Raw genomic sequence first — 17,661 nt, forward strand, 5'->3', positions numbered from 1 at the left:
TCTTCTTTCTTGCATAGATGGGTTTCGAGGTCCCAACCCCGTCCTGGTCTCATTTCTTCACAGCAATGGGAGGGGACAGTCGGGATGCCCCGTCCCATCGGAATGTAAAACCTTGGTCTTGTCATTAGTTTTTATCCTCAAATGCAGATTGGATTGCCCCAGAATGGGAACGGTTTATCTTTGTAGTTGACATAGTCATCATAGTTTCTTGTAAGATACTTTAATCATGGTTCAAATCTCATGCTTGTGTTCGTGTATATAGCTTTAACCTCATGTCCTCTTATGTTTTTGATTTGTACCTTTCCCCTTTAACATTCTTGTCTGCGTGATGCTCATCGAATGTGCTTTATCTGCTCTGCAACATAGTCAGCTTGTGTTTTGTAAACGTATATTCAAGGCTTAGAGTCATGTAGTGACTGTGGAAACATTCTTGAATTCCTCCCAATTTTATGCATCCAATGTAATGCTGTTAGCCATCTCTTGCTTATTTAGCCATTCTATACATGTGATATAAGAAAGCAGTAGTTGATAATCTTAATCAAGTCTTTTGACCTTCACTCTTAATTCATGCTTCAATTACTCTGATGCCCTAATGGGGATTTCATTTTTTACATGTTGTTTTCCTGTGCATGTGAGATGCTCATTCAAGTTTCAAGAGAAACCCATTTTTAAAGATGATTACGCTTCTACTATGTCCTTTTCTCTGTAGATCAGGATTTAGAGATAGAGAAAGAGCAAATTGTATCGCCTAAAATTGGGATTGTGTTCTGAAGGAAACAAGTTTCATATCAGGTGAAGTTTCATGTTCAGCCTTTGATGGAGTTATTTGATTTATAGTGTAGATCTTTTATTACTTGCATTGATTTTTGATCCCTGAGGTTTTATTTTGATTATGGAAAGAGAAGAATAGGTAATAAAAAGGCGCACTTTGGGTTTTTTCGTGCCTAAATTTTAAGATGATTTTGTGGGGTTGCCCATATTGTTACAGTCATCTTCATTTGCATCTCCCTTCTTTCTCAACATCCAAATTAAGCAGAAAGTTCTCCCTCTTCATTTGAGTATCAAATTTACCGAGCTCGCATCTCATGAAATTTCACTAATTAACCACAATAGCATGCCATTGAGGCACTAATTGATTATGATCAATCTGCTTATCCATGGTTTTAAGGATGACTTTTTGCTACGATCAGATTCACTGATTTTCAAGATTTGTGCACCCGTGATGGTCACTTGGGTGGAACCTCTTTTATTTGGATGCAGTAGTTGTTGAAGAACACATGGAGGTTTTGGATGCAGTTGTTGTTGAAAAACACATGGAATTTTTTATAATTTTGAAATGCAACGTGCTTTTAAGTGAGCTACTGATTGATCCATGTCTGATATATATCGTCGCAGTTAACTGCTGACTGCATAGACAGAAAAAGTCCTTGTTAAGCTACATAAGTAGGTACTTGGATATGTCCTTAAGCCTATACAATTGGTCCTTTTGGTGGGAGCATGAAAGTTTAACTATTCCTTGGTTGATACGCAGACATGTCATGGATTTGGAGATTTTCTTTGTTCTGCTTTGAATTTATCTGGCCATGCAATTCTCATTTGGCTATCTGCTGCTGCTTGTGTTTTAATTGGTGCAAGAACAATTTGCATTTTATTTGTACGGCCAAGTTTTTGTGGCAAATATCTAGAACAGATACCACTTGTGGCATGTTGGTTTTTTTCTGTTTGGTTTGAAATGCTCTTTAAACTTGCGACAAGGTGGTGCTAGCTTGTCTGCTTGCTCACCTTGAAAACTGCTTTATTATCTAATTATATCAAGTATGTGATTGCTTGTGTTACTCTGCTTCATTTTTTTGGGTCAATTGTTGACTTGGCTCTGCTTTGACCATTTTGATGGCTGCTATAGTTTAATTTTGTTTTGATTGTTGGCTTATTTCTTGGCTGTTGTGCATAATGAGTTCACTTTGGTCCTCTTTTCATCCATGCTGCTATTACTAGCGCTGCTGCTGTTATTCATTTAATTGGCCTATGATATCCGTTCTTTTGGGACATTTTTGTGAATGCTGCTAAACGTGCTGTCTTTTTTGCTGGTGCACTTGGCACTGAAATATTTGTTAAGGTGTGTGCAAAAGAATTCTTTTTGACATTCTACCTTCCATTGCTAGGTTGATTGTACTTGCTTGGAATGTTGTTCTTTAATTCATGTTCACTTGTGCATAGTTAGAATTGTTTGCAATGCTTCTTGTCTGTTGTCTTATTATATTACAATGCACTAAAGGGAGCAATAATTCGTGAAGAGTTATGTCATTAGAATATTATTTCAGTTCAATATTTTGTGCTGGTGGTCTATAGTAAGGTCAGCTGAATTGTGTCAAACCGGCTGGTTCAGGGCATGCCAAACTAGGTGGCTCAGGGCATGCTGAATTGGCTCCTTCGGTTATCAGCATAGTTCATCTGTTCAATTCAAAATGGAAGCCTTACCATGCCCATAGAGGGGGAGGGAGATGGATAGAGGTAAAGAGAGGAAGGGAGGGAGAGAGGGCTTGAAAGTTCTCATCAAAAGATCGGAATAGGGGATCCTCTTTCGTTTCAAAACAATGGAACCTTTCTTTTTTGCCAACTTCGAATTGAAACAGGCAATTGTTTTATCAACTTAAATTGAAATCAACAAAAAAAAATCGGTACATCCTGGAATGATATGGTACAGATTCATTCTATATTATGCCGGTTGGCGATTCAAGCCCTGATACTGGTTTGGTGACTTTATAGAGTAGATTCTCAAGTTGGTTTGTGAAACTTTGTTTTGGATGCTGATTTTGTAGTGAAATTTGTAGTTGGGGTTTAGGTGATGAAAGAACTTATGTAGCAATGCAGTGAGTTGCAAAGAATATATAGCTTTGAACTTAATGATTATGGCAAACTGTTTTGTTATTTTGTCTGTTAGGCTGATAGTTGTGTTCTATATATGCATGCTTTCACAGACTTGGAATTATTATAATTCTTTCTCACAATGATATGCATTTAATTTCAGTTTCCTTTTTTCTCCCTCCTGTTCAATCGGGAAACTCTGATTCTTTTGTTATTCAATGTGCTTGTGTGCTAAATTACAGGGCTTCTAAAGACTTTGCAGATGTGCATGGACTTATTATGCATGTATACAACTCGCAAAATGCAGAGTTGCGGGTTGATCATCTTGGGTTACACAAGGCCTTGTGTGTTCTTATGGGATGGAACTTCACAAAGGCCCCTGAGAACTCCAAGGCATATCAATTATTATCTGCTGATGATGCTCATGCAAATAGGGAAGATCTTATTTTATGGCCACCAGCAGTGATAATTCATAATACAAATTCAGGAAGAAGAAAAGATGGTCGCATGGAGGGTATGGGTAATAAAGAAATGGATACTAAACTTAAAGGTATATATAACATATTAGCTTCACTTTATTTTTTACGTGATAACGTATTAGAATGTTTATACAATTGAAGATTCATTGGTCATGCTCTATATATTTTTCATCGGTCAATTTATTGATCCAAATAGATTGAAAATTGTTTTGATTTTTTATGTTCTATTTTAGAAACATGCTTGGTCTGTCTTCTTAACATATATTTGTTCTTGTTTTAAAATGAGTCATTGTTTTATCCTGATTTCCTTTTTGACATGCCAATTGATTTTTGTTGAATTGTCATTATGCTTCTAATTTTTGTTGTGATATTTTTAATCTGGTCTTTGCCTGAACCCCATTGCCGCTCTCTCCTCTTTGGTTCTCTATGTCAATTTGAATTCGAGCTACATGAAATTCAACACTGGCCCCTTTATGTTCTTGCTCCTGCCTTATTTCCTGCCACATGAATTTCTAACAACTAGAGCTATGTTGTTTCTAGGCATCATTGATCTTCAGCAAGGGCATCAACTCCTATTAGTTTCTAGTGATTTGGTATGCATACTGGTGTTGCTTATCAAATAAGGTTGACCACGATCTTTTAGTTGTTTGGGCCGTCAGTTTTGGTAAAACTTTTATGGTTCATAATCAAAACTGTATTCTGATTTGGTGAGCAATAGTTCATGCACCTATTTCAGGTTATACACGATTATACTTTTTTGGGTCCATATACTTGGCCCATGCATACTAATGCAAACATATTGATGATGGGCCACTATGGAGGCTTGTTCAATTGGCCTCATTCCTAGTGGTCCTTGAGTGCATGGCTATGTAGCTCAGTTGTACTTCCTTTCCCCTAATGCGGAATGGGTACTATTGTTGTGATGTCAAAATTTGGAAGGAAATGCATTCATGATGTTATGTCTGTTCCTGGTTTAGCTCACAATTTGCTTTCCTTTCTTTTTTTTTTTCTTTAAACCTTTAGTTGTTTATATCCATTGAGATGCAGTGCTGCTACCTTATGGAACCTATTCCCCTGCCCCCTTCCTCTCTTCAGTGAAATGTTATTTGTTGCCATAAGAATAAAATCTCAAATTTCTGCATGGTTTGAGTGTTCCATTGTACCTATGCCCTGTTATCCATAAACAAGTGTGGTCCTGATTATCACCACCCTTTTGTTATATTACTTGGTTTGCACATATATGCATTAAGTCAAGATCTTATTTTTGTATTAGATGCATGAAATTGCAGTGGAGGGGAGGAGTACAGACATGTTTCATTGGGATTATTTGTTAGGAGTTTGTTTTTAAGAGTCGTCTCTGATTAACAATATCAGAGGTGAAAACTATAGACTATTTTTTTCTCATTTTCGATATTTACCTTCGATGGTTATACGTGCGGAGATCTTAATTTGTATTGATGCTTGTCTTCAAAACAGTTGTGACCTTAGAAAAATATTAGTTAGAAACTTTATTATTTGATCAAATATAATGGTTTCAATTTTTTATATGATTAAGTTGTGTATCAGAGTACAATGAGAACTCAAGGAAAATAAATTTTGCCATATGAACTTGTTCAATCATCAATGCAATGGGGTGCTGGATTTTGAGTGTTGAGAAGAATGTTCAAAAATTAAACAGTTACGCACACACACACACACTGAATGTCAATATCTGACTGCTTTTAGGTGGATCATTTCAAACTGTCACCACCATAGTGTCCAACTTATGATTTTTCAATACATAAGGAACATGGTGATGGACTAAAGTGGTTGTATATGATGCAACTTGCAAGACCTCATGGATGGCTTTTTGTAAATTCTGGCAACTGATGACATCTTTAAGAAAGCTTGTTTTTAAATTCTTTATGATAGAAAATGTATGCTATTAGGATTGGTAATTGGATTGTGCTCATGGAAGAGTAATTATTATTGGTATGATATGCTTGAGATGTAAGTGAAGTGGAGGCAACATGTTAATGGTGATACAATGCAGTTTCTGCAGTATAATTAGGGTAATGTTTAAGCTTTTAAGTGGGAAGACATAGTGCAAACATGTAATATATTCTTATAGTTGACCATGTACAAGCCTTGTACATGAAATTATTTCTCAAACAAGGGTTTATATAGGCAAAGGTTACATTGAGGATTAACATGAGCTTGCATGTGCATGGTTTTGATGCTTTGGACATTGATACATAAATATTGTGCTGACGTATATTGCAATACAGAATGATGCGAAGGAGGTTAAAGATGATTCTAGTAAATTCATGGTCCAAGTTGACTTTTGGATGAGAGAACTCAAAGCTGGTATGCTGCAAGGTATGCCATCTCGATATCGAGCTTGTTATTGATGCCACCCCTATTAATGTGTCATTACACCCAACATGGGGGTTGATTCGGTGTGTTGAGTGTTGATATGTCCCTTGTACTGCATATCGGCACCGAACTGGTACAATATGGCATACATTGGTATGGTGTGCCAATATTGACTATTCACTTTGAACATAGGTGGAGGATTTGTAATGGTTTGAAGTTAGAACTCAGTGCCACATTGATGGTGCAATATGAATATGCTCTCTACATATTCTACTTCCCTATCTATCTTGTGCCTCTATCAAGAGTTAAGAGAGAAATAATGAAAGGAAGAGAAGAAAGAGGCATCTAGGCCTTCAACTGAGACTATCATGGACTAGGTCTAGCACGAACTAGACCAAGTTTCAAAAGGTTGCTATGATATGTGGACTACATAAGAGGGCACATGTGGTTATTATTATTTTTAACCATTTAAAAATAAATATAATACATAAATCATGGTTCTCAATCTTAGTACCAAACCTCATATTGGTACCATCTTGGTACAATTTTGGTATGCCCAATATGAGAGTCGGTTCGGCGTATTGATACTCAATACGCTACTTGTATTGTGTATCAATTCTATATCGGTGTGGTATGGTATGCCTTGATACATTCTTTTATGCATTAAATGCATTAAAAGGGTATTGATAGTATTTTTGGATAAATAAGAGTAATATTGATAATAAAAGCAACTAAAATTTAGTGCCTCCTACTAAGCATTTATTATCTAATATCCATAGTTAAAACATAAAGTGTGAGCCTTGATGCAACAGTAAAGTTGTTCTATTGTGACCTGAGTGTCATGTTTCGAAATGAAGAAATAGCCTCCTTGCATGTGGGGGTAAGGTTGCGTACATGTGACCCTCCCTAGACCTATAGGGGTAGGAACCTTGTGCATTGGGCTGCTCTTTTTTGTTAATAATTATAACGTGCGCAGCATATTAACATTAGTTATAATATGGACATTTGGCCGTCCAAAATCTAGTTCCATTTGCACAGAGCTTGAACTAGTTTCATTGCAAGAGTTCATGGGCTTTATATGGGCATCGGACATTCCATTTGCAAATAATTAGCATTGTAGATGGAGCTTGAAATAGTTTTGTTACATGAGCCCATGGCCTGCATATGTGGCCCCACAATGCTAAGTATGCCACACAAGGATTGCACAACCATCCCGAACCATTCATTTTGGGGCATACTGAACCATATTGGCGATGGATTAGGATGGTTCTAGCATTTGAAACGAGAAACCGACAAAAAAGGGGGAGGGAGAAGAAAAAAAGGAAAAGAGAGAGGGGGGAGGGGGCGGGAAGGACAGGGAGGGGCCGGGAGGCTGGTGGAGGGCCGTAGAGGACCGGAGGAGGGGCTCTACCCTCCTCTCGATCGAAACAACGGTGATGACCTTTGTTTCTTTTTTCATTGTTGTTGACCCCTAGTAAAGTTGTTCTTGTTTTGATCAAGAGGTGGGTGGAGCCCCTCCTCCAGAAGTCTCCGCTGACCTCCTAGCTTCTCTCTTTTCTTCTCCCTCCCCTCCCCTCTCCCTTCCTCCCTCTTGTTCTAGCTCTTTCCTACTCTCTCTACTGTGTCGATTCGGATCTGACATAGAATGGCATAGGGGCGTAGCGAACTGTATCACCAGCTGATTGGTCCAGGCCTCAATGTAGGCATAGCCAACCTTGTACCTTGATGCCACATATCACATAATGCTCAGCGTGCCTCATATGCAACCACGCAATGCTACATGGGCTGCATATATAGCCACAAAATGCTAGGCAGATTGCTTTTGAGGCATACATGTGTGAAGCAATGTGGTGTGGTTGGGAACCACATCTGCATATGCAGCCGTACTCTATATTTTAAAATACTGAACTGGCCATGACTTGGTTTCCTTTTAGGACATGATTTTAGACTTGGGCCCAATTGAGTTGCTGACTAAGTTGGATTGGGCTGAGTCCATGGAAATTATTTGCCCCCATCCAGCCTGGGGTAGGTCATGCATGATCCAGACCAACCCATTATATTTGGGTCCATGTTATGTTGGATCTTGCTTTGGTTCAAATGAAAGAGGAAAGAAAAGTTCACTTGAGAGTTGAGGTGCATGGAAAGTGGAGAAGAATAAAAAAAGGTTTTGGTATAGAATGCTACCCCTCATTTGTCAAGAAAGATGAAATTTAAGTATTTAACCTTAGTCTTCACCTTACAAAGAAACATTCTCAATACTCTTACAAACCAAAAATGCATGACTAATGGAGGACCATCTAAGGGAAGAATTTAAATGCTTATCATGATTCCAATGCAAAACAGCAAGCAATATGAATGAATCCGAAAGCTAAACTATGGCAAACCTCAAATATAGGAGACTGGATGTTCCTAAATGAGAAAAAAATGCATGATCTGGTAGGATGTAAAGAATCTTCTAAACTAAACCTAAGAATGATGTAAAATATGTTTGCTACAAATGTGGCTTCTGATTAAATCATAGCAACAGCAGGGAAGAAATAGACCCTAGGAAATAAACGAGAGATGCAGATCTGATTTGGGAAGAAATAGGAGACATGAAGAAAGGATAACTATCGGACTTGCTTTGGAGGAGCTCTCGCACCTTGATTATGTGATGCAGGAAGAAGATGAAGGAAACAGCAGTCTCTTTATTATTTCACTGTGCAACCATCATAATAAAATACCCTAGGGTTGGGCAGTATTTATAAGATTAAATAACACTTTTGTAGAAGGACCCCTTCTAACAAATATGATTACAATAAAGTCCTTAAAAATTTTAATGCAAGTCCCTCAAACCTAGAATTCATAAATAGCTTAATCTAAAATAAAACAAAAATAAACAAAGCGAAACACTAGATGAAATTTAATGCCAAACATTATCTAAAATCTAATGATCTTCCATCCATAAGCGCACATTCCTTCATTGACACCATAGGTAGGTCTCAAAACCTTGTTGAATTCCATTAATGATAGAGTTGTTACTTCCAAAGTCATGGGATCATGGTTAAGTTGGGCTGGGTCGGGCTGGACCAGCTTGAGTTGGGTTGTCCAATGTTTGACTTTGATCTTACTAGTCCACTGGTTTGGTTATGCTGGCTTGTGCAAGAAAACAAACCTATATCCAACTTGTTATCTAGGTCATGTTCTGGATGTAAACTTGACTCTTGAGCCTAAAAGATCGCGACTGATTGGAGCTAACCATGTTGGCACTGGGTTGGGCCACTAGTTAGCCCGACCTTTTGCTACCTTAGGGGCATCATATGAGAATGGTGGAAAGTGAACCTTTGATTGCGGTGGCAAACAACTGCTGGCTTTATATCTTCGTCCTTTTGGTCTCACCTCCTCTGCCACCTCTCTTTGTACATTTGCCTAGTGGTTTTGCTCTTGTTGGTCTCCTGTGCGCCCCCTTTTTCCTCCGCTCTTCTCCTCATCTGTTTTCCAGCTTCTCTTTTTCTTGTGTTGTTTCTCCCTCTAGCCACTACCTACTTGTTTCTTCCTCTTCCTTATCTGCTTCTTGCCTCCAATTACTTGTGTGTTAGGTAGTCCTTTTACTGTGTTGCCCTTTTTAAAATTATTATTGCACCTCTTCTCTCCTCCGGACTCCTTACCTCCCCTTTATTCTCCACCCCTTCACTAGTGGGTGTTCTGTCTCATATATGCTCTTCGTTGTCTTCTTATCTTTCTCCACCATTATATGCTGCCAATCATGCAATTCAATCCGCTCCCATCTCATTGTCCATGGTTGACTCTCCTTCTCCTTGGACGGTTTGCACACAATTGGTGATGGCTACCATGTACATTATCCTTGTCCTAAATCCAGTTCTCTCTCCATTTTGATATGGCTATGTTTGTGCTAATTTGAAAATCTAATATAGGTGAGTCTGGGTGTGCCCTTGATAGGTCAGGCTGACTGGGGCTGACCCATCAGCAATTGTGCTGCCATTGTTGTTTAGTTGGAAGAGTTTAAATTGTGGGTTTGCCAATATATGCATCTAGGTTCCACAAGCAGGAAGAGCATGGGAGTTGAATTGGCTTTTCCACATTGGGGTTTCTAAAGCTTGTGTAATGCAAGGTTCCACATGCCATTGCTGCTTTGCAGTTCAACCTCTTACTACTGATTTAATCTCAACTGGTGTTGGGTGTGAACAAAATTCATTGTTGAAGTGCTCTCTGGATTTTATATCGTAATGCTGAATCAAAAAAATCCTGGGAATCTGGAACTTGGTTTCACCATATCCTCAATTTGGAAATGGATTGTGACGTTGTCCTCCTCCTGGAAACTTTTGGCAACACTTATATGTTCTTAAATGCATCCTGTTTCTCATATATATTTTAACTAGGTCATATTTATGGCTTGTATAGCCTCTATGCTTTGGCCTTTATGCTTTTCTCATTGTGTCACACATGTTTGACATCCTTGATGGTGTTGCTACAGTGAGACCTCTCTTTTCCAGTAATAATGTTTGAATAGATAATTGTGTTGTGAAGGAGAGGTGTACATTTAGGGTGCATTTGGTTACATTTTTTGATTTTTGATTTTTAAAAAGTACTTTTTTTTTTTTTGATTTTTGCTATTGAGTAAAAGCAAAAAGGTAAAAAGTATGTTTGATAACTACGTTGCTATAAAGTAAAAAGCAACGTTTGGGGATGGCAGATGAAGAGCTCGACGAGGGAAAAAGATTCAGAAAGGGAGGGAGAAGGGGGTAGGGAGGTGAAGAGCTTGACGAGGAAGAAAGATTCGGGCTCTTTACTTTTTGGTTTGGCATTTTAGATGTGCGGAAGCAAAAAAAGAAGAAAAGCAAGTTTTGGAAAGCAAAAAATTTTTGTTTTGCATATAAAGCAATTATTTTGATTTTTGCTTTTTGCTTTTCATGGTGTTACCAAACATTGCTTTTTGATTTTTGCTTTTTAGTCAAAAAGCAAAAAAAATACTTTTTTAATGGCTAACCAAACGCACCCTTAAAGAAAAAGACTCTGCAATTGTATAGTTATAGTTGTAAATGCCATTGTGATTTTTCCCTACATAGTTAGCAAACAACTCTTGCCCTAGATCTACTAATGATCATGGTTGTCAATACTGGATCATATTGGTACATATCAGGTGTGCTGACTCATATTAGTGGTAAATCGATACTCAGCATGCTCCTCCATATTGAGTGTTGGTGTCAAGAACTGTACCATATGGACACTTACCAGTCGTGTACCGGTGCGGGTACCTTAACCGCTATCATCAACCTTGTTGATGATGGTGTCATTGTGATATTGATGGGGAAAACTGTAGTCAAGGTAATAGATAAACTTTTGATGTTTTTCAATCATTGCATTTTATTTGATTTGAGGGATTGGCAAGACTGCTGCTCATTTTGATTGCAAGCCACATTCAGATTTACATGTGTGCATTTCTGATATCCCATTCAGGCTATGAATTCTTGAATATGCTATGTTGAAACCCATGAATCTTTGTTCTATCCTTTCTTAACTTGGTGTATGTCTTTTTCCTTTCCCGAAAAATAATTGTTGCTGTGGTTGATTGCTTCAGTTACTGCACTTTTTATTGTTATATCTTTATTGTAGAATCACAAATACAAAACTGGATATTGATCTTTGGGGCAATGGGCTTTGATTGTCGACTCAGTGATGAATATATCAACGTCAGTGGAAATTAGCTGACAAGATTTCTGTCTTCACTTGTCTCATTTAGTTACTTTAACTGACATTGTGGCTCTAATTGGTTGGTGAAGGTACTTTTTTCCTTTTATATGGGCATTGATCTCTCTCTCTCTCTCTCTCTCTCTCTCTCTCTCTCTCTCTAATCTAATAATGGCAAGGTTGGTTGGCATCTCATTCATTATGCTTCAGCGCTGTTCTTTATATTAGTTATTATGCTTCGGCATTGTATTTTATATTATGCTTCAGCGAGGTTCTTTATATTAGTTATTGTGGCTCTAAATAACTAGTTCTTTATATTAGTTGTTGGTCTCACAAATGCCTAAACTTGTTAGTTTGAGTATTGAGTTCCATCATGCACCATTTTTTTTGTACTTACTGCCTTGATTCTCCTGAAGAAAGAAACACTGCACGAGTTAAATTGCATGTCACATTTCTTGTATCGGTTTTGAGTGATGCAACATGACCTCTAGGAACTTATAGCTAGGTCAGATTCTCTTTTACTCTCCTTGTTTATAGTGAAGGGACATGAAAGTCAGTGACATATTTCCCCCTATCTCCTGTGGGTCACGTATGTAAGTTTGCTTTGCTATCTGTTCTTTCCAATCTCCAGCAATTTAAACCAATGATTTCCACGTTAGTGAGTGAAATTGTCTTGTAAAATCTTTTCTGGCCAACCAAATTTTTAGCCTCAGATTGGCATTTTTGCCCTGCATTGCACATATTCTAACCAGGCCTGTCGTTACTACAATGTCCACTAAACAAATCCTCCTTGTATGTGTGGAGTCCCTCGTCGTGTACCAACATTTGGGTGAACCGTATGTGATTTTGTAACAGGTACATCTCCACATTGCCTACCTTGTTTGAAGCTTCAGATGTCGACTTGGGATCTCTCTCTCTCTCTCTCTCTCTCTCTCTCTTCTCTCTCCATGATTATAGAAGAGAGGCAACAAGAGCAATCTGTGCAGGAAACCTTATCTCCTTGTTTTAGCTGCATACAAGGATATTGACACTAGTTTCATTTTGGTTTTGGCTCGACTGACTTTTCATCTAGAATTTTCATAATTTTTCCTATTATGATTGGTAGATTTTAGAATTTTTTAGTTGGGGGTATCTTCTGTGGAGAGGATCCCTTGCATTAAAAGGGCAAGGTTGCAAATGATATTTAAAACTATTTGCACCCAAAAAAAAAAAAAAAACCAGTGTTGTCTTCAGATGAAAATGACCTTTTTCAGAGTGCTTACCCAGACTGTATGATCTTCAGATAAAATGTTGCAAAATGTCAGTGATACAAGCTGCTGCATTAGAGTTTCAAAAGAAATTTTATGGAACTAATCTGTAAGATCTTATTAGGGCAAACTATCCTCACTTTGGTAAAAAGGACAGGTAAATGGAAGATCTGTCTTGTTAGAATCACCTGAACCAGATATTCTGTGAAGTGATAAATCTTTCATTGACTACATTGAGTAATACAGTAAGCTAGCGATTATTTAATTGATGAGAGTACTCTTTTCATTCAAGAAGAATGGCACTTGGTGATGCCCGCTGTTGATATCTGGTTATGCTTATGGCCCCCCTAGAATTCATGAAACAATGTCATGTTAAATAATATTTGCTGAACTATGTTCTCTATTTTTGTTTGCAGAACTGGGTTTCGGTGGTGGCAAGTCAAAGTCAATTTATGGAAGGGAGGGCCATACGGGTGTCACAATGGTGAAATTTGCCAACACTCCAGCTGGCTTAAAGGAGGCTGAGCGCCTGGTGGAGTACTTTGAGAGGGAAAACCATGGACGCAAAGGTTGGGCACGCGCACAAGCTTCTCGGTCTGGTGATGATGACAAGAATCCAGCACTGGTCAAGGTGGATGAGAAAACTGGTGAGAGGAAGAGGATCTTTTATGGGTACCTGGCAATTGCTTCAGATCTCGATAAACTTGATTTTGATACAAAGAAAAAGATCATGATCAAGAGCAGGAGGGAGCTTGACCTATCTGACTAGTGCTTAAGAAAGTACTTGGTGTGTTTCGCAGAATCAGATGATGAACATGAATACACGGTTTGGGTAATGTCACCTTTTCAATGGTGTGAAAACGAGGAATGCCTGTGCACTTAATTGTTTGAATTTAGTCGCTTGGGGTTGGGGGATTGAAGGGTGCAATTTCCTTTGGACCTATATGCAATTAACGAATTTTTCCTTTGTGTTTCTGCCCTTTACTTGGACTGAAATTGATCACATGGCTCTGTTGCTGCTCTACTTTAATCCTGCATCCTATTGTCACCAGAAATTAGATTCCACAGCATTGGTGAAGGTTTACCGCACGCACCAAGTTCATGCCTTCCTAGTTCATATGGGGCTTTCTGTAAAATGGTTCACCTTTCTAGTTTGCTGTTAAAGGTGCCATTGTAAGTTACTGCTATTGGATAGCCTGTGGCTTTTGGCAACATCAAAGGTTCTATATGTTTCTCTATGAAATGAATATAATCTTCATCAACTGTATTGAACATGGGAATACTGACAGAACTTGGTTTCATCCTCTTGAACTCATACCAAAAAGGTATGCTATCTAGAAAGAGCCATATATTATCTACCAATTGAGTGATATGCCCATCCTTTTTTCTGGGGACCTCATCGTCATTGTTCATCATTATGGGGGCTGCGCATGGCATATCACACGCCCATGCAGCGGCAACTTCCATCTTTTTCTGATAACTTGATAAAGGGTTTTAGTCTCTGTGGTGCGAACTGTACATTGTGCTGGTTTATTCTCTAGTTTGGGGGAATAGGGAGATCAGAAGCTGCTATCGGTTTGTTCTTTACCTCCCAGTCAACTTACTGGTCTTTCACCCCAGTCAGCACATTGGATCCTTTCCTCCCTGTCCTGAGATCCCTTGCTTTTCGAGTCCCTCTGGATGCCAACCCAGCTCCTGGTAGCTGGGCTCTTTTTTAATTTCCCCTCCACCGGCCACCAACCATGGTTTTCTTTATTCAACTTCCTGTTGGTACCATTGGCGGTTCTTCACCTTCAGCGTTTTGACAGGTGGTATGTGCACTCATTAATATCAATTCCGGTTACTAGAGGTTCAGCAAGGTTAATGAGAACACAGGCTCTCGCATAGGCAAGCTTTTTCAAATTCTATGTGTTGTTATCCAGTTATAAATGGTTTCCTGTTGCAGCGATAATCCTCCTGCAAAACTTCAATGGTTGGTCATCAAAGCGTATCCAAACTGCAGTTTAAAAAGAGGAGCCTTATCACCTTGAAGTTTCAATGTCATGAAGTTGCCCTGCTATCACCTGATACCAAACTCCAATGATGGTCATCAAAGCGTATCCAAACTTAAATGGAAAAACAGTGTCCATTAGCCATCGATCTGACACTAAACCATATCTGATTTGCATATATGTGGATGTAAGAAATTTGGATTGAGCCTTTGACCGACCATTCTTTTTACGAGAGCCAGTTACCATTCCTTCGAGCTTTAGATATCTCCTTGTAGAACTTGACAACTCGCTCGAATGTTGAATGTAAGCATGCCGCCTCATCTGCAACATATCGAGTAATCAATCTATGGATAGTGGGTTTTTTCCGTAGCTATCTCCGCTCATGAACATCCAGTAACTTGAACTGCATTATCAGTTGAGTTGCTTATTAAGCTACAACTCAAGGCAAGGCTATCTTACGTGGGTTGACTTGCTGCCAAATTAATTGCAAGATGAGTTGTAGTTGCTCAAGTTTTCTCATCCTCCTTTCCTTCCCCTCTTCTCCCTGTCTCACTCTTGAGTCTCTTCCCGCTAGTATCCTCGATAAAACTAGGTTTTTTTGATATAGACCCTACTTAATCGTTGTGGACCATCGTAACAATTAAACAACTATTGTTTACCTATATTATGCAATTTAATTATTTAATATTATTATAATAATAACTACAATGGTTATATAATAATGATCCGATATCTATCTAAAAACATGCAATGGAAAATAGCAAACCATAATAAGTACTATTGTCCAAATCATTGTTTACTTAATGAACAACTATTTAATTTCCAGTGGTACAAATTTTTCTTGGAAAAACTTTCAATTTTTAAAAGATTTTGTTTTATCAAGAAGATAGTCCAAATGACAAGTAACAACCTTTATTGCCGTTACAGTGGACCAAATCTTGTGCCATAATGGCCACTATCTTTCCTTTTTATTTTATAAATAGTGTAGAAAGGAGGTCTGAAACCACTGTAGCGTTATATTGATTGTAATTTTAGACTTTAATTGAACTACATTTGGTGGTGGGATAAGAAAAGGTCGGATCAACCATACCATTTCATGCAAACCAAATATATCCCTATTTTAAGATTGAACAAGCAAGCAACACAAAAACATTTGAGGTTATCTGTGAGAAGATAGATAATGACATACAAGGGGTACAAACATAAGTCTTAAGAAAATTCCACTTTTCATTTATCTTTTTTAGAAATCAATTGCAAACTAAAGTAGAAACTGACACATGCAAAGTAGATTAGTTGATTCTAACTCACACATCGGCTAACAAGCTGGCTAGAAGAAAAAGACATTGTTATAATTTTTTTTTTTTTTTAAAGAAAGCTCTTTTCTCCCCTTCTTTTAAGCCATGCATTTGGCTGAACATATTCACGTTAAAGATTTGTCCCAAATTATCCCCGAACCAAACAGTGCTTTACGTTACTCCGCAAAAAAGATCCAAAAACGTCGGTGGGTGGTGAGTGGTGACAGCAAGATGAAAGTGGAAACATACTTGGCTACCTCCAAATGTGCCGTCCACCCAGCCACCACCACCGCCACCACCACTCCCCACTCACCGCTAATGCTACCTCCACCACCACCAAACAATGCGGGCCCACAAGTAATCTACGCAGTGACATTTTCCCAAAACCAATACCGGCCCCACTTGTTTGCCAATCATATAATGACACGTAAGCATTGATATATATATATATATATATGGCACGTAAGCATTGATATATATATATATATCTGCTATCCCCTCCCTTTAACCTGCTGCCATCCACTCCCTGCTATCTGTGTGGATTTAAATGGACGGCAGAGATCATTCTATGCTAAAAAAATTTACATTTGAAAACAAGGAACAAAAAAAAAAAAAAAAAACCATTTTTTCTCGCAAAGAAGCTGTACAAAGATCGTGTTTACGTATAAGATTACAAAACAAAGGCAAGTCATCCAAACCGTCGTTTTAATTTTTTTTAAAAAAAGGAAAAAAAAAAAAAACAAGAAAGAGCGCAGGTTAGAGGCGAAGGCGCAGGATAACAACGGTCTTTAGTTCCGGCGGCGGAGGAGGGAGGAAGGGAGGTTAGGCGTCGGTTCGGCGCGTCTCGGCGGCGGCGAGGCCGAGAATGAGGTCGGCGAAGGCGCCGACGATGTACTTGTGGGCGTGCTTCCGGTTGAGGGCGAGGTAGCAGAGGAGGAGCTCGTGGAGTTGGGCGGCATGGGCCCGGAGGTCCAGCCCCAGCGCCGCCACCATCTCCTCCATCGACCGCCGGAACTCCCAGTATGGGTCCGGTGAGTACGTCGGCACGGCGACCCCGGCACCGAGGACGCCGACGGCCACCGCGGCCGAGTCCACGATCGAGTTCGACGGGCCGGGGGAGGCTGGGAAGAAGCGGCGGGAGGCGATGGCAGTGGAGAGGTCGCGGTCGGAGGGGCAGGAGCCCTCGTAGGCCGCCGTGGTGCCGGCGGCGGAATCAGAGGAGGAGGAGAAGGAGGAGCCCTCGGCGGCGGTGGCAGCGGAGGAGGAGAGGGTTAGCATTAGGGTTTCGGAGTCGGAGGCGGTAGCGGCGGCGGGGTCATAGAGGGAATTGAAACTTTTAAAGACCACGGAGGAAGACGAAGTAGCGGAGGCCCGGGGGCATTTAGGGAATGGGTGATGGGCGGAGGGGTAGAATGGGAAGGGCGCTTGAAGCGAGAGAAGCAGTGATTTAAGCCTTTCCCCAACATTTCTCTCTCTTCTCTCTCTCCTCTGCTCGGAAGCCAAGAGGGAGGGAGGGAGGGAAGGAAGGAAGGGTGGGGATCCATTTATAGTTGTCACAAATTATTAAATTAATTAATTAATACAGTAATCAACTAAATTAGTTAATTAATTAAGAGAATAATTAATAGGAAGTTGTTTCGAGGGTTTGATCGCCGTCGGTATCTTCAATGCCGATTTGATGCACAGCCGTCTGATGTCAGTGAAGTCTAATCTGACGGCTTTCGATTATAGGGATGATGGA

General features: G+C 39.4%; 2 protein-coding genes across 2 annotated transcripts in view; one reads left to right on the top strand and one right to left on the bottom strand.

The window, feature by feature from the left end:
• The window catches only part of LOC105053352 (uncharacterized), a 33,665-nt gene extending 19,769 nt beyond the window's left edge, over positions 1 to 13,896 (top strand). The window contains exons 2-3 of the mRNA XM_010934455.4: positions 3,108 to 3,415; positions 13,051 to 13,896. Coding sequence (XP_010932757.1) covers positions 3,108 to 3,415; positions 13,051 to 13,403 — 661 coding nt within the window. The 3' untranslated portion in view covers positions 13,404 to 13,896. The remainder of the gene's footprint in view (positions 1 to 3,107; positions 3,416 to 13,050) is intronic.
• A 2,658-nt stretch (positions 13,897 to 16,554) lies between these two features.
• Positions 16,555 to 17,416, bottom strand: LOC105053353 (transcription repressor OFP16-like). The gene is given in 2 exon segments (XM_010934456.4): positions 16,555 to 17,293; positions 17,296 to 17,416. Coding segments are annotated over 2 exon segments (642 nt in total). The 5' UTR covers positions 17,387 to 17,416; the 3' UTR covers positions 16,555 to 16,742.
• Between the last annotated feature and the right edge of the window lie 245 nt (positions 17,417 to 17,661).

The sequence above is a fragment of the Elaeis guineensis genome, chromosome 10 (genome assembly GCF_000442705.2).
Source record: "Elaeis guineensis isolate ETL-2024a chromosome 10, EG11, whole genome shotgun sequence".
Taxonomy (NCBI): Eukaryota; Viridiplantae; Streptophyta; class Magnoliopsida; order Arecales; family Arecaceae; genus Elaeis; species Elaeis guineensis.